Source organism: Danio rerio, chromosome 5 (genome assembly GCF_052040795.2).
Source record: "Danio rerio strain M-AB ecotype USA chromosome 5, GRCz13ab, whole genome shotgun sequence".
Taxonomy (NCBI): Eukaryota; Metazoa; Chordata; class Actinopteri; order Cypriniformes; family Danionidae; genus Danio; species Danio rerio.
Genome location: NC_141025.1, coordinates 70,140,383 through 70,162,046, shown reverse-complemented (window position 1 = coordinate 70,162,046; position 21,664 = coordinate 70,140,383). Strand labels below are relative to the sequence as shown.

Genomic DNA, 21,664 nt, shown 5'->3' with positions numbered 1-21,664 from the left:
TTCAACATGCCTTTTTTTCCCCTATGTACCTAGTGTATGAAGACATTACGTGAAACATTAGGTCATAAAAGTTTACCTGTAAACTTTGGAAAAAATCAAAAAGAACTGGAATTTTAGTAGTAAAATGTGTTTGAACCGAGTCAGGGTGTCCACGGGGTCTTCAAAATCAAAATTTTAGGCCTTAAAAAGTCTTAAATTCACTGAAATATTGTGTTGTAGGTCTTAAATCATTTTAAACAGATTTTATTTTCCTGTCCATGTAAAGCTACCCCCATTCAATTAACACTCCATCTCAATAAAAGTTAACTAAAGTTTATTTATTAACTTTATTTACCTACTCTATTTATATTTCTATAAGCATATGGTTTAATTGTCTTCGCTACAATAACGTTTTTAAAAGATTCTTAGCGTTTAGCCTTATGTAAATTGTGAAATTTCATTCATAATGGTCTAAAAAAGGTCATAAAGTTTAAAATTTGACTTGATGAAACCTGTGGAAACCCTGCCTGTACTATACAGTAACAATTTATTATCTGTCAGTCATTTTTATGTTTATACAATAGCATTTTGTCAAAAAATACAGTCAAAATAATTTTTGCAATGTTTGTCAAAGCAGCTTTAGACGGAGGAATGTGCAATAAATAATAGTGATCAAATAAGAAAGGCTATATTTTGCTCTTTTGTTTGAACACTTCATTCGGGAATGTATTATTGGATATGTATTATTATGTATTATTATCTCGTAAATGGTTTACAAAAACTTTACTATTATATGTATTTATAAGCATTATCAGTTTGTCTTTCTGTTCTACTTGTCCGGGTCTTTTTACATGCCATTATCCACAGAAAAAATTTTGATGACACTTTCTCCTGTTGTTTCTTTATTAGTGTGTAATTCTACTTTTAAGTACTGTTTAAGTAACGTTAATTTATGACATGTAGTTACTCTAGTGTTGTGTGTGAGAACACCATTTTCTTAAGCTAAGTGCTTGCAAACAATTTATATAAGCTGAATTTTAACTAATTAAGTTGGATATTACTCTATTTAAATAGTTTGTTTAAATTCAGCCCAAATAAATTGTTAAAAACCACTTACCTTTAAAAAGTAGTAAATCCAATGAATATTTTTTTACAGTGAATAAGGTTGTCTTTATTTGCAATGAATCTTTTATTGTTATTACAGTGTTACGAGATTGAAGTGTTACAAAACTATATTTATAAAGATATTTAAGAAAAGGAATTATTTTAAAATCGCTTTCAGATTTAGAATAAGTTTATGTTGTGGCATCGTTTCCTGACAAGTGCATTTAGTACTGTTTCTTATCAGAATGCAAAGCGTCAAATAATTACTGAGTCTTTTGTTCTGCTTTTAGGTTTTAAATGAGCATTTTTTTAATTACAGTATTGTAATAAGTAAATCATCAAGAACAAAATGACAGATAAAAATGAAATCTGCTTAATTATGATTTTAAAAGTTAGCAATTGACAAAAAACAACAACTTTTTTTCTCTTTTTTTTCCCTTTAATTAGGATGTCATTCAAACATTACTTGATTACTTACTTTTAAATAAAAAAAGTAGCAACCATTGCTATTGTTTATAGTGTAGTATAGTATAATCTCAAAGAGCAGAAGTTTATATAGTGGCATTATTATTTGACAATAAAACTACAATTTATTACCAAGATTAAAAAAAATAAATAAATACATATATATATATATATATATATATATATATATATATATATATATATATATATATATATATATATATATATATATATATATATATATATATATATATATATATATATATATATATATATATTAACAGTATTGCAACAAGTGAGTTATGAAAAATAATGCCCGATAGGAATGAAATGTCAAAATCATCGGCAATGGACTAAAAAAAACCTCATTATTTTTAAATATTTGTATTATTATTTTTTTATTTCATTTTTTTTATTTTTTATGTAATAAATTGGGATGTTATGCAAATAATAGAAAAATGATTTTAAACAACCATTTCTATCATAGTTCTTTGTAGTATTACTACAGCAACTATTATTACATCTTATGTATTTCTAGTATATAATTATTATTAAGCAAGCAGTTGGTCACAATTAATTACCAACAGTGCTCAGCATATACGAGTACACACCATTTTGAAAATGAATATTTTTATCCATTTCTCAGTAAATATGGGAAATGTAATTTGTGCATTTGAACAAAACAGATTTATTAAACCGATATATTTATTACCTTAATATTTTAGTCACAGAACATTTTTAAAAATGGAAAGATAATTCAATTAAATTCAAGCAAAATATTGCAAAAAAAAAAAAAAATACAAATTACACAAAATTCAACTAAATTGTATATGTTTTTTGTTTCTCTTGATTTTTCCTATTTTAAAAAATATTTAATATTTTTCTGTAACATAAATTTGGCCTACTAGTTTTTGAACCATTATTGTAAGTTGTTTTGTTAGATTAGCTCCAGATTTGGCTTCAGTGCTGACTTATCCAATGTATATGCACAAATCAAGGGTATATGCCGAGCTAGTGATGTTCCTATACTGATAAACTTCAGGTGACCTGTTATTGTGAGATTTTTTCCATTTTATACGATTCCTTTTACAGCATCGTTGTTGTAATGTAATTAGAATACAGTCAGTTAAATAGACTTTGACATTCATTTAGTTGCTCAAACGGAAAACAAGACAAAAAGCCGTTTACTCGCAAGAGAGAGATTTGCGGGGGGTGTACTCATATATGCTGAGCACCGTAATATCACTTAAAATGAAAACCAACAACAATACACATGTAGCGTCCTAATCACAGCCTGTCTCTTCATTTGTGTGTATATGTTTTGTTATTGAAAGGTCATGGAATGAAGATGCCAGCCTCTCCGACTCAGACGGCAGTCCACACTGGAGCCGAATGACCATTTCCCAGAATGCACCTGTGGGTTTTCTAACCAACGGCAATGGCAGTGGAAGCAGTATGTCCTCAGAGCCAGAAGCCACGGTCAAATCTCTCATCAAATCATTTGACACCGCAACGCCGAGTGAGGACACAACCTTCTTTCTCGCATTAGTTTTCTCCCTCTCTTACCTCTTTCGCTTTGACTATGCATTTTACCATTTGAGGTAATGAGTAAAAATGTCTGAGTATTGCTGAGAAAATAAATAAGGGGTGATTAAGTGTTAGATCACGGACAAACAGATGCTAACAGAAGACGTTCTTTATTCTGAGCTATCGATATAAATGTTATACAGTAAACATCTCCTGTCTGCCATCATAATCTCTCTGTAACACAGCAGCAGGAAAGTCTGGCTCTCATTAAAGCAGCCACAGCTCTCAAAACACTGCCACATGTCTTTGTGTTGGAGCGATACTTCTGAAAGACTGCTTAGAAAACACATTAGAAATGGAGAGAATTAGAAGACAATGAGACTCATTAATAAGCTTCAGTGCCAGCTGTTGATTTTTATGAAATGATCTGCAGAATACAGTAGTGTATTGTCCTCTTAAGTATCCTCTTTCCCTTATGCAGGGGTGTCAAACTCAATTCCTGGAGGGCCGAAGCCCTGCACAGTTTAGTTCCAACCCTGCTCCAACACACTTACCTGTAGGTTTCAAACAAGCCTGAAGGACTCAATTAGTTTGATCAGGTGTGTTTAATTAGGGTTGGAACTAAACTGTGCAGAGCTGCAGCCCTTTTGGAACTGAGTTTGACACCTGTGCCTTAACGGAGTGTAATGGCCCGTTTCCACTGAGTGGTACAGTACGGTACGGTTTGGTTTGGTACGCTTTTATGGCCGTTTCCACTGTCAAAAGGTGTACCGAACTGTATTGTACCACTTTTTTGGCACCCTTTCGAAAGGGTACGAAACACGAGAAAGGGTACCAAAAGGCGAAGCTAGAAACGCAGCTGAACGCTATTGGTTTACAGAGATATGTCATTCGCTTATGCAACAAGCCAGAATGAAAACAGATTGTACTTGTGAAATGGCAGAGTTCGATGTAGTGTGAAAACATCAAATCTTCTTTTCAGCCCCAAAGAACATCCGCTGAAGCCAAACTGCTAAAAAGAAAGTTCTTTTAAAGTCAGATAAATATATAAAAATCAACATGTCAACATGTCTGCACATTTACAATCAGTCGCGGTAAACACATGCAGTATAGATACAGTAAAGTTTTTTTGTAAATAAAGTTATTACAGTATATTGTAAATAAAGGTAAACTATACATTGTTTTTGATATTCACAGTTGGGAATTTGTTAAAAGATCATCTTTGCGTAATATTAGAATGATTTTTGGCATGAAATTAAATTCTACACCGTGTCCACAGGGTCTTAAAAGTTGCTAAATCAATTTAGAGACTTTTAAGGGCCCTTAAAATATTATAAATGTTTTTTTTATATATATATTTTAAGTTATTAAATGTTGTATCATTTTCAGTTATGTAATGCATAGTTGTCTGAATTATACTGCATTGAAAAGGAGTTATCACAAGTGACATTTAAGTTGTCCTTTCTTATCATTTGTATTTGATTAATGTAAACATTTTAGTTACAATGTTGCCAATCAATGTTACCGGTTGACACCTAAAGTGGCAATAAGGCCTTAAAATGTATGGAAAGAGTCTTAAGGTGCTTTCACACCTGTGAATCGATTCAGTTGTTCCGAAACAGAGATTACAATTGTTACATTGTTGCTCTTTGCTCTTGGAGCGGTTCGCTTTCACACTGCAAAGTTTCTAATCGGACCAAAAGAGCTTAAACAAGTCACGTGCGAGTAAACTCTCCTCACATTGGTCAGAGTGTCAGGGTTTATTTTGATGCGTCCCGCTAAGCTGTGAGAAGTGGTGGTTTGGTGGTGATTGACAGGGTGCGCGCGCGCGACGTGTCTGAGGAGAGATGCGGTGGGGAGGGGTGAGAAGGGTGCGCGACGATGCCTATTTGAGGACCTGTAGGGAGACGCGAGATTACCGGGAGATCATCACTCGTTTGCGGGCATCCGGAAACTCGCGAAACTTCCCACCCCAATCATAATTCTCTCTTCATATAGCCGTATATGCCTATTACATATCCATAAAACACTGTGATATAACCGCACTCGGATCGGATCGCTTTCTCACTACAATCGAACCGCTCCAGGGTTCGTTTCAATCGAGCCAAGACCACCTCATTCAAGCGATCTCGGAGCGATTACTTTGGCGCGGAACAGAGCACGATTGCCCTGTTCACATATGCCAATCGAACCGCGCTAACTGGGCAAACGAGATACGTTCCGAAACAAAAGTGTAGGTGTGAAAGCACCCTTAAAAGATTTCTCGTATTGAATTTCATTCTGTGTTTCCTGTATATACCCTGATCTATACGTTTGACTCATACATTGTGTTTTTGGTTTTTGCCAAAAATATACTCTTATTTTACTTGATATTCTAATGACGCTACTATCTAATGATCTACTTCATTATTCAAATACTTTTTGTCATTAAATATAAAATTTGTAATTTGCCTCATACAATGCATTTTTGGTTATTACAAAAAGTATGCCTGTCCAACAGTAGACTGTTTTTTTGGTCCAGGGGTACATCTTGTTACCTTTAAAAATATTGCAAACTGCATAAAGAAGAAATGTAATATAAAGTGCATTTTTGGGGAACAAGACAAACAATCAAAGGGTCTAAAAATGCCCATAATAGAATTTCAGTTAAACAGAAAAAACACAGTTTCTCAATTATGTTAAAATAGCTGTTTTGCCAGTGTTTGTTTGTTTTTAAAAAAGCTGATAATCTCAGTCTGACCGTAGCAGTTTGAGTGGCAATTTCCATTGTAGATTATTTCTTGAATTTATGCAGGGCATTTATTCAGAAATGAGTCAACAAAAGCTAATTGGATGGTTAAAAAAAGCCATCATGCCTTATAGTCTTGATTGTTGCATTTTGTTCTACATCCTGTGCCGTTGCCCTTAAATAGATAACTCAGCCTAAAATGAATGTTGTTACAAAAATACATATTATTTCGATCATACAATGAAAGTCAGTAATGACCAAAAGTTAAAGGTGCTGTATGTGTGTTTTTGACTCTTCTAAAGCATAAAAATACCATAATATGTTTGCAGATATTAGAGAAACATGCTTCGTGAACATTCTTGTTTATCTGAAAAACAATGCTGAAGTCAGGTGTTCTGCTTTGAAAATGTGCTTTTTGTGCCGTAACATCTGTCTTTGTTTTGGTCATTTAACCTGCCTAATGCCAGTTTAGCCAATTATATTTCATCAGCCCGTGTTGCCTTGAATGAAAAATATGCTGAATGAAAACAGCATATTTCATTCATTTAGTCAGAAAGGCTCTCTAAGTGTGCATCCATGACCAAAGTGCGACCTCTGGTGGATAGTAGCAGACTGCAACATGAGACAGATTCAGAGTTCCACATGACATGAGGTTATTAATTAGCAAATAATATAAATATTATGAACGTAAACATTATGAAACATTAGGTAACAGCACACTACGTGACGAGATTTGCAGTGATAAGCAATGTTTATTTCTTTATATTTATTTGTGTCTGAAGCAAAGATTTTACAATTAAAATCGTTCCAAATGCATTTCTCTAGATGGATCTAGCAGCTCAGTACAGATACACACATCTCCTAGAAGCCCCCTGAGTGGCATACCAGTCCGTACAGCTCCCGCTGCTGCCGTCTCACCCATTCAGGTACTGCGAATCTCAAAATACACCAGGAGTTTATATGGAGAATGCTATCGCTAACATGTGCTTTGTTTTCTAGAGGCACTCTGGAATCAAGCCACTGTCGAAGACCCTCGAGAGAAGAATTGCCTTTGGAGATTTCCCACACAATGGTACTTCACAGTGACACATCCAATTCAAACAACACTTGAGCCATCCCTAAACACTAGGGATGTAACGGTATTGTAAATACCGTCATACCGCAATATAAATTTTTTTCGATATTACCGTAGTCGCATGACTCGGTAAAACTATAGGTCTTCTGAGAAAATTTGCTCAGGCGAATGAAGCGAACGGGAGGTAGTGAAAACTACAATTCCCATCAGCCCATGCTTGACCATCATCCCTTGCGGTCTGTTGTCGCTACAGATCCAGTAATGCGGAAATGGAGTGTGCTGCTAGAAGCGGGGATGAAAAAGAGCCGGAAAACTCTAAAGCGGGTGTTGTCGCCGCGCGCGTACTGAATAGCGGTGTTGTCGCGCGAGTTCTTATCAGCTGTGTCGCCGCGCGCGTACTGAATAGCGGTGTTGTCGCGCGAGTTCTTATCAGCTGTGTTGTCGCGCGCGTACTGAATAGCGGTGTTGTCGCGCGAGTTCTTATCAGCTGTGTCGCCGCGCGCGTACTGAATAGCGGTGTTGACGCGCGAGTTCTTATCAGCTGTGTTGTCGCGCGCGTACTGAATAGCGGTGTTGTCGCGCGAGTTCTTATCAGCTGTGTTGTCGCGCGCGTACTGAATAGCGGTGTTGTCGCGCGAGTTCTTATCAGCTGTGTTGTCGCGCGAGTTCTTATCAGCTGTGTTGTCGTGCGCGTACTGAATAGCGGTGTTGTCAGCACACTGTTCAGATTGATGCAGACATGAGACTCATGGTTTGTCCTGTCAAGTGGGGGAAAGACAATGCACAACGTTACCCACTGCTGTCAACCTGGGCCAAGTCATATCTCTCTTGTCCCAGAAACCTCAGTCCCAAATGAGAGGGTTTTTTTCTGTTGCAGGGGACATTGTAAATACCCAGAGATACCAGCTTTTACCAGATTATAGTTATATGATAATTTTCCTTTAAACCCATCTCTATCTAAGTGAGTGAGTGATTAAATGTTGAATGTGATGAGTTTTCAACAATACTAAATTGAAACTTTATTTTTTTTTACATGGTTTAATATTTTTTTGTTATTAAAATTGAAGTTCCTGTTTCAAAGCTTACAGATAGATGGCTAATTTGTATGTCATTGACACTTTTGGCACTTTTTTGGAGTATTTTCATAAGTTTTGTTTTTTCCTGTAAATGATTCAATAAATACCGTACCGTGACATTCATACCGAGGTATTACCGTACCGTGAAACTCTGATACCGTTACATCCCTACTAAACACCCATACCTATTCATTGATAGAATCTGTTGCATATCATGAAAATAGTAAAAAGTGCTGTTTGTTTCAAACTACTTATTTAAAATGAGCTGAAACAACATAATTCTTCTTTTGAGGGGGGAGGAGAACCTAACTGTTTTGTGTTTAAACAACTTCAATTTGTAAAAACTATTATGTTAACTTAATTCTCCATGTTGTCCCAACACAAATCGTTTGTCTGCAACCTAGATTTTTTTTTACAGAGTAAAGCCCCTAATTCATTGCTAGCCCAAATGAATCGATGGGTATATTTCCACTTTTTTGATTTTGCACAGAATGATTCCTGGTTGAATGTATCTAGTTCAATTTTGTCACTCAGGATTGGTTAGTTTTTTGTTACCTTGTGACCAGTTTCTCTCTGTGGTTGGCCAAGCACAACATTTAAGGGTGCTTTCACACCTACACTTTTGTTTCGGAACGTGTCTCGTTTGCCCAGTTAGCGCGGTACGTTTGGCATATGTGAACAGGGCAATCACGCTCTGTTCCGAGCCAAAGTAATCGCTCCGAGATCGCTTGAATGAGGTGGTCTCGGCTAGATTGAACAAACCCTGGAGCGGTTCGATTGCAGTAAGAAAGCAATCCGATCCGAGCGCGGTTATATCACAGTGTTTTATGGATATGTAATAGGCTTACGGCTATATGAAGAGAGAATTATGAGTAGGGCGGGAAGTTTCGCGAGTCTCCGGATGCCCGCAAACGAGTGATGATCTCCCGGTAATCTCACGTGTCCCTCCCGGTCCTCAAATAGGCATCGTCGCGCACCCTTCTTACCCCTCCCCACTGCATCTCTCCTCAGACACGTCGCGCGCGCACCCTGTCAATCTCCATCAAACCACCACCTCTCCTGAGGAGAGTTTACTCACACGTGACTTGTTTTAGCTCTTTTGGTCCAATTAGAAACTTTGCAGTGTGAAAGCGAACCGCTCCAAGAGCAAAGAGCAACAATGTAACATTTGTAATCTCTGTTTCGGAACAACTGAATCGATTCACAGGTGTGAAAGCACCCTAAAGCCTGATTTATACTTCTGCGTCAAGGGAATGGCGTAACCCACGGCGCAGGCAACGCGCGTGGCTGTGCATTTATACTTCTGCGCGCTGTCTCTGTCGTTCTGCATTAACACTTCCGAATCGCTAGTGGGCAGTGAGGTGTTAATGTTCCTCTGTGTCGAGTTTCTTCTCTGCTTTTTTGCTTTTCCACTTCCGGGATGTACAAGTGGCTCAAACTCGCTCATTTTGAGGCAGGAACCGGCGGACGTGCAACAACTTTAACCATGAGGTAAACACAGAACAAAACTTTCCATCCGGAGCTCCTTCACGGGACTCCACACTTGTAAACAACGCTCGCGCCATTCACGCGGCTCTCGTTCCCGCCCAGACTCGTCAGCGCTACCAAGCCGACCAATCACAGAGCTTACGCTACGCGTCGTTGCGACGTGTAGTTACATTTTTTGAGAGGTGCACGTCAGTGACGGCGATGGCCTCGGCGAAGGGCTATGCGTCAGCGCCGTAGCATACGCCGACGTTTGACGCAGAAGTATAAATCAGCCTTTAGTCAAGGGTCCTAAACTGCTCCCCTGTGGGCCATTTGCAGCCCGCCCTCCTCCTCTTTTGGGCTCTCAACTGATGTCAAAAATATAACTAGATTTAGCCCCTCAAAACATACATTTTTGAATCACTGTCATTGTTGTGCAGTCACAAATAGCCACTTGTGGTTTTGACCCACTCCCTACCCGACATTTGAAGTATGTACTATATATTCGAGTTACTTTCGATTTAATCAGCCTGCAGTGCAGAGTAATACACATTATTTATGTGGCTGACTTAAACATTGAAATAAATGTCCGTAAGTGCTCAATTTTTACTAATTTTACTAATTTTTACCATTTGGTTATAATCAGTTTTATACCAACTGCATTTTGTTGCACAAATACCTCTTCATGGCTTACTTATTATGCTGGTGGTGTGAATATGATAATTTAGCTAATTTTCGATTCAAATGGTCTCATTAATTGATTTTCCTAACATGCATATTAAGATTTGTATAAAAAATGTGCATTAGTACGTTTTACTGCTGGCTTAATTGAACATGATAAAGTAAATGTGAATATAAACATACCTTTCCCCCTCTATTTGGTGTTTTACAAAAAAGAAAGATACTAAGAAGTACAATTGCCAGTAAAGTAAATAAAGTTACCCAAACTACATGATGCTGTCTTACGCTATCTGTTAAACTTTTGGTTAAGCAGCAATTGATTGGGACATAATAATAATAATAATAATAAGTATTATTATTATTATTATTATTATTATGCCTATTATTAAATTGTAATTTTTTTGTAGCAATTTAAACTACCCCTTCAATATGTACAACAAGAAACATAAAGAATGAGCTTTGATAATCTTGCGAGTGTATCAATTACATCAAGTTTCCACTTTTTTTGTGTGCTAGAATGTAAAAAAAAATCCCTTTTATGAATTGTCAGTCACTGATATAAACATAGAAACAAAACTCTAATGTTAGATATAATTTTTAATAATTATTCTTACTTACGATCCAATTATTTCATTACATATTTTTATTGCATGTTTATGCATGTTTTAAATGTTGTATTTTCAACTCCGGTTGCATTCACAGTTTGCAGTTGTTGTTTTTTTGACAATTTGGTTCCCCGCTTTCCACTTCAAGTCTGGTTTCTACTAAGTTTAATAAACAGCAAATTATAATTTTTGAGGGAACTACCCCTTTAGGCAATGGAATGGCCTGGCTGGAAGTGGAAAATTAGCCTACGGTTTTCTGAAACAGGTGTTCAAATAGAGAACATACTATACACACAGAACTCTAATGTTAGATGTAATTTTTAAAGAATTCTCACTCAAGATTGATTTATTTGATTGCATAAATTTATTTCCAAATATTTTAACATATTTTCAAAAACATCAGATTTATTCTATTTTTTATAGCATATTTTTATTAACATGTTAAATATTGCCCTGAAATAGCCCCAAGTTGCTGATGTGGCAATAAATATATAATAAATTTAATTAACATTTTAAATATTAATCACAAAAAACATTGAAACAAACAATAAAATAATAATAATAAATAAATAAATAAACAAAATGAAAATACATAAAGATAAAATAATAGGATATTAAAATAAATAAATTCAATAATGACATACCATAACCATGAATTTTTCAATGGCTGATTTTACTCCAGTATTCAGTGTCACATGATCCTCCACAATATGTGCTCACTGTTTTGCATCACACAATCTACAGGCTGTCAACACTAGACGTGACATCATTGATCCTTTCAGTCAGTTTGTCATAAATAGAAAGAAGCATCAGTTTACTGTTGTACATTTGTTGCACAACGTATATGTAACGTTCTTTAGTCACTCATGTCCAGTGTTGACAGTGTTAGAAATCATAGTTACATAATGATCTACTGTAGTCACCAAAGAAAGAAAAAAGTTCAGTAAAAAAAGGTTATGCTGCTTAAAGGTCCCATGAAGTGCATTGAAAAGTGCATTTTTTATTAGTTGTTTGAAACACTCGCAACTGAAAAGTGAAGAAGGCGGGACAGAGTAGCCCCTCCCCATAAAAACAGCCAATAGCATTTAATTTTTATCACAGCTCTGACAGTGAGAGTGGTTAAGATCAAGCGCATCAAATGAAAAGCAAATGAGAAGTGTCCTGAAGGGGGCGGGGCATGTCAGATACTAGAGAGCATTTGATTGGTCAAGATTTGATGAGAAACTAAAGTCAATGTGGTGACGTGGAAAAATATCTTTCTCCATTTAGGCGGAAGTGACCAACTTTATATTTTAATTTGATATTTTCTAACTGCAAATGTGGGCACTGTTTTGAAGCACACTAACTTAGATATCATAGATATCCTTAAAAGCAACATCTAAATTGTTTTATTTTAATTTCTCAGGACCTTTAATGTTAGTGTCGAAACTACCAGTAACAGTTGTCCGTATTTAAACAAATAGTGCAACATCAGAGCATTAAACTTCACTTTGTGGGTTTTAATATGCCACTGAACAACATATTCCGCAGAAACATGGCAATAATAAAACACAACAATAAACTTTCTGTTGTTTCTCTCTCAGGTTCATGTGATGAACTGAAGCCCTCGTCTCTTATGAGGAAGAGCCCGTCTCTGGAGTCTGTGATTAAAACTCCAGCTCACTTCAACGGCCGCAACGCATCGTTTACTTACAACAGAGCCAACAGCAAACTCAGGTCAGCTTAATAACTACAAAAGCACAGCTGCAATGATAATCACCTTCACTAGGGGCACTAAAACAACAGATGACTCGGAAGGAAATAGACGGCGACCTTTCACTTCACAAAATGTGTAAATAAAACAGGTTAAGAAGATGACTTAGATCAGAAAGGACTAATCGCTATTTCCACTCATGAGACATTTGCATTCCTTACCCATCTCTCCTCAATTTGCTTGATAACTCCTGCTTTGAATTAATGCTTAATTAGAGATTTGCACAGAGTAGAGTCACGATTTGGCAAAGAATAATACAAAGACTTTTCCAAGATATTAAAGGTGACATATCACAGTCCACTAACTGAGCATTTTAATATTTTCCTCATTTTTTAAACATTTTAATTAACACATTTTAATAGTCCTGTGGTGTGACACATTCATTTTTAAAGACACTAATGTTTCATGCTGTGTTCTCTCTTTTCACATGAGCTTGTAAAAGCTGTTTGCATAATAATAATTATAAAGTAATTAGTACAACGCTGTTTTAATCATGTAAATTTTCTAAATCAGCTGCTCATCTTTAAACTGCGAGAAATTCTTTGAGGAGTTTGCAGATTACAACAAATACAGACATGCAATTAGATGAGTCTCTTTTATTATTTATAGAAATATTACATAAACTGTTCAAATCTATAATGACTTTTAAAGGCACAACACAATTATTGTTTGCTAGTTTCAGCTTGACGCAAGTGTCGTTTTGACGTTTTGCAGCACACTGTTTAAATAGCAAATGCATTTGCACTCATCTGTGCGCCTATAGGCGTTTTGGTCTAAAAAAGGAGGCGTATTAAGGCGCATTGCTGGCGCGTTGCTATTTTGAGGAACTAAAATAGACTGCTCAATAGACCAGCTGAGAGCAGGTCTAAAGTCCAGCACAGAGTGCGTTAGTTGTGCGTCTCGCTTAAACATTGCTTAATACACACAGGATGTACAGCAATACGCAAATATCTTTACAAATGAAAACAATTAAAGGATTAAAATATTACAAAAATTATTATTTTCTACATAAATATAAAAACCACTGCCTTCATGTCAGGGGGCTTTTTTTTAGTTTATTCATTACAATTTGCTTTTGTATAATGCTATTATTAGTAGTATTATTATTTATTATATGCATATTTATATTTGTTTTATTAAAAACAAGCTTAGATTTGCCCACCTGTCAGGTTTTGGACCATATGGGGCACAGCATGTGTATTTGGATATAAGTCAGTTGTTTGACCACACTTTGTTATTATTCTTCATTTATTAATTTGCTGGAAATTAGAACTGAATTTAGAAATAGTTTTAAAACAAATCTTTGCGCTTAACAAACAAAGTTATTTATGTAGACTAATGGATGTTTGTGCGTACAAGTTTCCTTATTCATGAAAGAGAGTGAAAGTAAAGAATGAAGAGGCTCATCTCTCATTCTCACGCTGCAGATGCTCTGTTTAACTGTTTTCTTGCTAGAGAAGCGTTCAGTTTTTCCACTTAGTGTACAAAGTCTGCTATGTAAATAGCAAATGCGCTATGGCGCGATGCAACTGACTCATAAAGGGAATGGGAGATAGGATTCTGATTGGTTTATTCTCAAAACACACCTATAACTCATTAAGAGAATAAGCTCAACCCTTTTACACCATGCGCCATGGCGCAAATCGGATTTTTCCATTGTTAAAATAGCAAAAATAGATTCTCACAGTCCCTTAATGCTTTTGCGCCCTGCACTTTAGACTTTGCGCCTAGATCGTCAAAAAAGAGCCCTAAAAGTTTGAGGTTAGTATGATTATTTTGATTGTTCTGTTTTATGTTGACCAAGGAAGCATTTACATAAAATACTGAAAAACACTAACATTAGAAGAATTGTCATTAAAAATAACTGTTTTCTCTTTATTACTGTGTGAAATGTTATTTATTCTGGTGAGGAAAAAGCTCAAGTTTAAAGAGCCCCTATTATGGGTTTTTGAGCTTCCATACTTTGCATAACACAAATCTAAGTGAAGGAAAACATTCAGCTGAGGTTTAAACCCGAAAGCGTACCTTGTTTAAAAATTGATTTTTTTAATAAAATAGTCGACTCACAGTAATTTAAATTCGCCGTTCATCTGGTTCTTTTGCCTATTCGTATTAATGTCGACACGAAGCAATCCTATATATGAAGTGCCAGATCTGGTAAAACGTGAACACGCCTTTCCTTTCCAACGCTAGCAGAGTGTGGGTGTGTGTGGGACTGATCATGTCTGAAGATGAGAGAACAATAATGAGTGAACATTCTGAAAATTGAAAAATTGTTATAAATAGTTATTATAAAAATAATAACAGTTTTTGCCAGTGTGTGGATTTATACTGCATGTGTGTCGTTGTTTTTACTAATGGTTAAGAATAGAGGAATATGCTGGTGTTTAACTGCATTGCTTTAATGCTCTACAGCATGGGGCTCACACATACTCTGTGCTCTGAGTACTTCATAAGCGTGTTGGGCATTTCTCTCCATCTCGTGCTGAACTCAGACGACCAATCACAACAGACTGGGTCATCGGACCAATCAGCACAGATTAGCATCGCACTTCGAGATTTAAGACATTTTAAGACTTTAAGACCCCACAGAAACCCTGTCCAATAGACTAGATTAACAGGTTACACCGCATCTGTATATATTTTAGTTGTTGTGATGCGAGCGTATCGATCATTCACACCTCCACATATCATTTACCTCTTCATATGTTGTGGCTGCTGTAGGCTGTACAAACATACAGGATTGCATGTACATCTTACTCTGCTTATGAACTCAAAAACAACCCCTGCGATCAGTTCATTAGGTCGACCAGATTTGCAAGTACCGATGGGGTCATGAAATGTGATTATAGACCCATACCGATCTTCGGCCAATTGATCGGAGCATCCCTAATTTTTATTATAGTTTATATTCATTTATAGACAACAGAATACTTTAGAAGAGTTATGAAATGAATATTTCATTGAAACCCCCTGATGTTTGAATCACAGCAAATAAAAAGGTTTGTTCATCTGACCAATTGACGTCAACATGTTACTCAAACCTATATTAATAAATGCTGTAAATCTAACGAAACTCTCTCTTAAATGTTTTTCATACTGGCTGCATGCTAAATCTGTTTCAAGCATCAGTGTGAAAGGTGATAAGCGATGACGCATACAGTCTTCCGACTCCCAGTGCAATGACCACAGAGTCATCTAATCTTCCCATGCACAAAACAAGGCAGTCTGATTATCTTTCATGTTTGTTGTTTCTCGCTCAGAGCAAGGCCCCTGATGTACGCTCACATGTGTGTGAGGATTTTAGCAGCGCTTAAACACTAATAAAAGAAAAGCATTCAAGTCCGAGTCATGCACAATCTGTCGTTACATTCATTCTCCCGAGTACATTTCATATTTTGTGTATCAGGGTATCCTGGGGGTCGTAAAAAGTCTTAATGTCTTCAATCTCAAAAGCTAAATTTTAGGCCTTAAATAGTCTTAAATCTACTGAAATTTTGAGTTGTAGGTCTTAAATCTTTTTTTTACCAGGTCTTATTTTATTCTTTGTTCATGCATAGCTACCCAAATCTGGCCATTAACACTCATACAATCACCAACAATCCCAATAAAACTTTTTGAAAGTAGCGTTTTAACTCTGTTTACCATAATATTTTAATGACTTATTTGTTTAAAAGTTCTCCATTTTTTTTACTTCATAGAATCCTGACCTCATCTATATTTGTTTATTATTAAATTATTATTAATGCATTATTAAATGTATTCAATTATAATCATTTTTGATAGGGCAAGTGAAAATATTTTCCAACTGGGATATTCAAGAAAAAATCCCTAGCATTTAGCCCTGTGTAAGTCTAACATTTCCTTTATATTGGTCTTTAAAAGTCTTAACTTTAACTTGGTGAAACCTGTAGAAACCCTGTGTATATTTTCAGCATTTGCTTGGACACACCACTCTTTCGGTGCTATAATCGCATTTAGGAAATAACTAAATGTTAGGAGTGCATGTCACACTCGCTAAATGAATCTCAGTTCTCAGCCCCATGAGGTCTCACACACAGATGGAGTGTTAGTGACCGTATGTGTTTGTGTGTGTGTGCGTGTGTGTGTGTGTGTGTGTGTGTGTGTGTGTCCCCTGATGCTAGTGTGGAAAGAACAGACCCTCTGTCCGCTCTGGCGCGGGAGTATGGTGGATCTAAGAGGAACGCTCTACTGAAGTGGTGCCAGAAGAAAACAGAGGGCTATCCGGTAAGGAGCACAGGCCATAGGCTGTAAAAAATGACCCTTCTCTCTCCACTTCTCCTCTTTCACTCAAGGTTTATTGGCATGACTGTTTAAATACAGCATTTCCACAGGAATGTGTAACTTCTGACATCAAAATGAGACGCACTAATATGTAGAAAAAGAAAGTTGACGTTTGAGAGTTCAAATGATAAGTGTTTAGAGTTTGATGGCTGTTTCGGGCTTGAGTTGTTTACTACCTTTGAGTTGTCGTTGAAATAAGGTAAGTGGATGTTTATATACTGTGTCCAGCCCTCTGAACAAGCTGCTTTTATGTTAAAATGTGTCAGAAACACTACACAAAAATGACAGTGTGGTATGATCGTCAGTTTAAAATATGTAGGTTAAAGTATGTTACTGGTACATGGTGCATGTTTTTGGTCCCACTTCATGGCTTAACGACTATATACTTGCATTAAAAAAGAAATACAATGTATTTGCTGTGTTCACAGTGTATTGCAGATCACTTTTAGTTCTCTTGAGGTAAGATACAGTTAGGGTTAGGGACAGGTATGGTGGTATGGGTAGGTGTTCGGGATGGTCAGTAGTGTAATAACAGAAATGATTATACACTACCTGACCAAAGTCTTGTCGCCTATCCAAATTTTAGGAAAAACAAATAATAATTAACTATTAACAATTAATAATTGACTTCTAGTTGATCATTTGGTATCAGAAGTGGCTTTTAGAAGGCAAACGTCCTCTAGATTATGCTTATTTTACCAAAATTAAATATGATCATGTCTTGATTATTTTAATTATTTAATTAGGACAGTAAGGTCTTTGCTGAGACAAAAGTCTTGTCAGTTAACAGAAATAATGTACAGTATAGAACAGGGGTTTTCAAAGTGTGAGGCGAGCCTCCCCAGGGGGGCGCCAGAGCATGTCAGGGGAGGCGCGGGAAAAAATATTATATAAAAAATATATAATTATTAAGTTTAATTATTATATGTATTTTTTATTATTTTTAAACGTTTTAATTAAACAAAGCTAAAAAAATAATACGTCAAAAATAAGAAAACCGTTTTTACCCAGAAGGCCATAGCTGTGAATTCGCTTCTGTTTGGCAAGCCCGCCAATACAGGTATATGCCTGCTAATCATGCTGCTAAAACAATGGATCGGTTTCTGAGACCCCCCGATTCAAAGCCTTCAAGTTCAGGGCTTAAACCCAAAAGACGACGATATGATGGTCAGTATTTGAATTTAGGATTTTGTGTACAGGACCAGCTGATGAACCACGACCTTTATGTGTGGTTTGTCAAGATATTTTGGCTAATGACAGCATGAGACCCGCTAAACTTCGGCGACACCTTGAAACCAAGCATGATGAGGTAGCAGAAAAACCTCCAGAATTTTGTGTGCGTGCGTGCGTGCGTGAGTGTGTGTTTGGGAGGAGGGGGGCGCCAATGGATAAGTTGTGTCAAAAGGGAGGCCCACTGTCTTAGACTTTGAAAAACCCTGGTATAGAATATAAAGTCATGGTGCAGTGGAAAAAGAATCCATATTGTGTATGACTCCCATGAGCTTGGAAGACTGCATGAATGACTCAACTTATTAATAAAGTCATCTGGAATGGCAAAGAAAGCGTTCTTGCAGGACTTTAATGCCTCCTCCATCTTACCCCAGACATGCTCAATAATGTCCATGTCTGTTGATTGGGCTGGCCAATCCTGGAGCACCTTGACCTTCTTTGCTTTCAGGAACTTTGATGTGGAGGCTGAAGTATGAGAAGGAGCACAATCCTGCTGAAGAACTTGCCCTCTCCTGTGGTTTGTAATGTAGTGAGCAACACAAATGTCTTGATACCTCAGGCTGTTGATGTTGCCATCCACTTTGCAGATCTCTCGCACGCCCCCAGACTGAATGTAACTCCAAACCATGATTTTTCCTTTACCTAACTTGACTGATTTCTGTGAAAATCTTGAGTCCATGTGGGTTCCAATAGGTCTACTGCAGTATTTGTCATGATTAGGATGCAGTTCAACAGATGATTCATCAGAAAAATTGACCTGTCACTTTTCCAAATAATCAACTAGAAGTTATTATTTGTTGCTCTTACAACTGGGATAAACAACACGACTTTTGTCAAGTAGATGTGATTACATGCAGGTATTTATTCAATCATAAGTACAATGTAATAAATGATTCATGTCATTGTAAGTACATATTAGCTAAGGCCACCAAATATAAAGTGGTATATTTTGTTTTAGGAAAAAATAGTTTACTAAACAAATTGTGAATTTCTCTGAATAAACTTAAATATAATTAAATTTGTTCAAGGATAAAACACTTTACAAGTAAAATAGCCCCTTATATAATTTGCAGTTATGGATAACAGATTACTATAATATATATGAATTAGAGCTGCACAATTAATCGTTAAAAGATCGTGATCTCGATTCGACCCCCTAGACGATCTTAATCCAGCATTTTTACGATTTTGCCAATCATATTTTCAAGTTCAGGAGAGAAGAAAAGGCGGCTGCACGAGTCTTTTCATTGTTTCACATACGTTGCTCAGTGACATTGACACCTCCAAATGAAGTTGAATGAGTCACATAATGTATTTATAAGGTATAATTCACTTAAATGTCACAAAAGAACCTGCATATGTTGCGAGTAACAGGTAATACAGTTGTAAATAATATTCAGTTTGTGGCACAGAGTGATCGTTTGGGAGCCGAACAGCAGCAGTCAGAATGAAACCGAAAATGTGCACTTCATTCAAATGATCATATTGCATTTTAGAGTTATGATTACGTCAAGCATTTGATATGTATTTTCTTTCATTTTCTCCCACAGTTGTGCATAAAAATAAATGTTTACAATGTCAGTATAACTACTCTAGCCTATATAATGTTGAATATAATCTGATAATGATAAATGTCTGATTTTATCAGTGAATTAAATTGTCTAATATGACAGATTGCAAGCATATCTCTCAAAAATAATAATTCAACATCAGAATTATTATAATAGAATTATTTATAAAAACCAGTAGACCTAAACATAATATTATTGATGTTGTGCCATATGTTTGTTTTTACCATACCTTTATTTTACATCTACAGAATCCTGAGAAAATCGTGATCTTTATTTTAAGCAAAAAAAATCACGATTCTCATTTTAGCCAGAATCGTGCAGCTCTAATATGAATACAGCTGACAACAGACAACAATTTTATGCAAATATATACATATCATCATGATTTGTTCCCCATTAATGTATAATAACTAATTACAAAATGATGTTTCTACTTCAATTCATTGTTGAAATTAAATTATTGAGTTTTCTCTACTATGACTGTCATTAGTTGTTTTCATGACACATTAATGAAGAGGCTACTTAATTTATTCATCACTAATAAAGTTCTCATGAACAAAAGTAAAAGAAGTTTCAGTATGATGACATACAGTATTTCTGATGATATCAGTTTAATAATATGCTTAGCTATAGCTCTCCAATTATTAAATTGCTGTGAGTGAATTGCTACTCAATATTCCATTTCAGTTAGAAACATGTCATCCTACTGATGACAAACTGATAAATCTAGGAGTGCCAAGTTACTGTTTAAAACTCTACACAAAATTTGCATCATTGCATTTGTTCAGTACACATGACCCAAAGAGGAAAAAAAGCCCTTCAAAACCTCTCGTTTACTAGTTGAGGAGAATTTTTAAAACATATTTACATTTACTATTATTATTTTACCGCACATTTTCTGTTCTGATATCCAACAATATCTTTTATTTTTGAAACCGAAAAATCTGCACTGACTAATTAAATAAATGAATGCAAATGTAAATGCTAATTTAGTTATTCTGTTCATGGTCGGATTCATTTTGAGCATTTGATTTTAAGTAACTAATTCCTCAATTAGGTATGATGTTTGCTTTATTGCTTTCGGTTGAGGGATTATTGCAGTATTTTATAGTTTCAGCAGTATGTTAACTGGATTTCCATCACTATGTGCTAATGAGTATGCACTCCCCGGACACTTTAATAGATACACATGCTCGTTAATGCAAATTTCTAGTCAGCCAATCGCATGGCAGCAACTCAATGCAGTTAGGCATGTAGACATGGTCAAGACGATCTGCTGCAGTTCAAACCGAGTATCAGAATAGAAAAAAAAGGTGATTTAAGTGACTGTAAATGTGGCATGGCTGTTGGTGCCAGACGGGCTGGTCTAAGTATTTCAGAAACTGCTGATGTACTAGAATTTTCCTGCACAACCATCTCTAGGGTTTACAGAGAACGGAAAAAGAGAAAATATCCAGGGAGTGGTAGCTCTGTGAGCGCAAATGCCTTGTTGATGCCAGAAGTCAGAGGAGAATGGCCAGACTGGTTCGGGCTGATAGAAAGGCAACAGTAAATCAAATTCAGGAGATTCACTAGGGAAGATTCTTTAAACTTACTGAAAAGAAGATTTGCATCGTGGATGTTCAGCCGACAAATCTGCAGCAACAGTGTGATGCTATTATGTCAATATGGACCAAAATCAACTGAGGAATATTTCCAGTACCTTGTTGAATCTATGCCACGAAGAATTAAGGCGGTTCTGAAGGCAAAACGGGGTCCAACCTGGTACTTGTAAGGTGTACCTAATAAAGTGGCCAGTGAGTGTATATATAAACATACACTACTATTATAAAATCTTAGGTTACTAAAAACAGAAGATTTGTAGTCATTGTATAATAAGCAACACAAACAGTTCCTTGGGGATTCTAGCTTCCTCAGAAATACCTTCTGCATGCTACCATGTACTGCTTTGCCAAGAACAATTACAGCAAACAATGTGGGAATACTTCATTGGAAAAAGTTGGTTTGCAAATTGTGCTCACAAAAGTGAATGTTTGTTATATAAATTGAGCTGGGAAAAGATAGCCTATCAGTAAAGGGCATCTCGCTCTGCCAGTAG

At 36.1% G+C, this 21,664-nt stretch overlaps 2 protein-coding genes across 11 annotated transcripts in view; one reads left to right on the top strand and one right to left on the bottom strand.

Moving 5' to 3' along the window:
• Window positions 1-21,664, bottom strand: part of zswim7 (zinc finger, SWIM-type containing 7) — a 191,084-nt gene that overhangs the window by 39,552 nt on the left and 129,868 nt on the right. The window lies entirely within an intron of this gene.
• The window catches only part of specc1 (sperm antigen with calponin homology and coiled-coil domains 1), a 183,929-nt gene that overhangs the window by 116,250 nt on the left and 46,015 nt on the right, over window positions 1-21,664 (top strand). For all 9 annotated transcript variants that reach the window (XR_015491977.1, XM_087254399.1, XM_087254400.1 and 6 more), the window contains 5 exons: window positions 2,883-3,067; window positions 6,629-6,729; window positions 6,803-6,875; window positions 12,291-12,423; window positions 16,606-16,708. Coding sequence is in view for 8 of the 9 variants with exons in the window: in XM_087254399.1 (XP_087110525.1) it covers window positions 2,883-3,067; window positions 6,629-6,729; window positions 6,803-6,875; window positions 12,291-12,423; window positions 16,606-16,708 (595 nt within the window). In the remaining variant the exon portion in view is untranslated. The remainder of the gene's footprint in view (window positions 1-2,882; window positions 3,068-6,628; window positions 6,730-6,802; window positions 6,876-12,290; window positions 12,424-16,605; window positions 16,709-21,664) is intronic.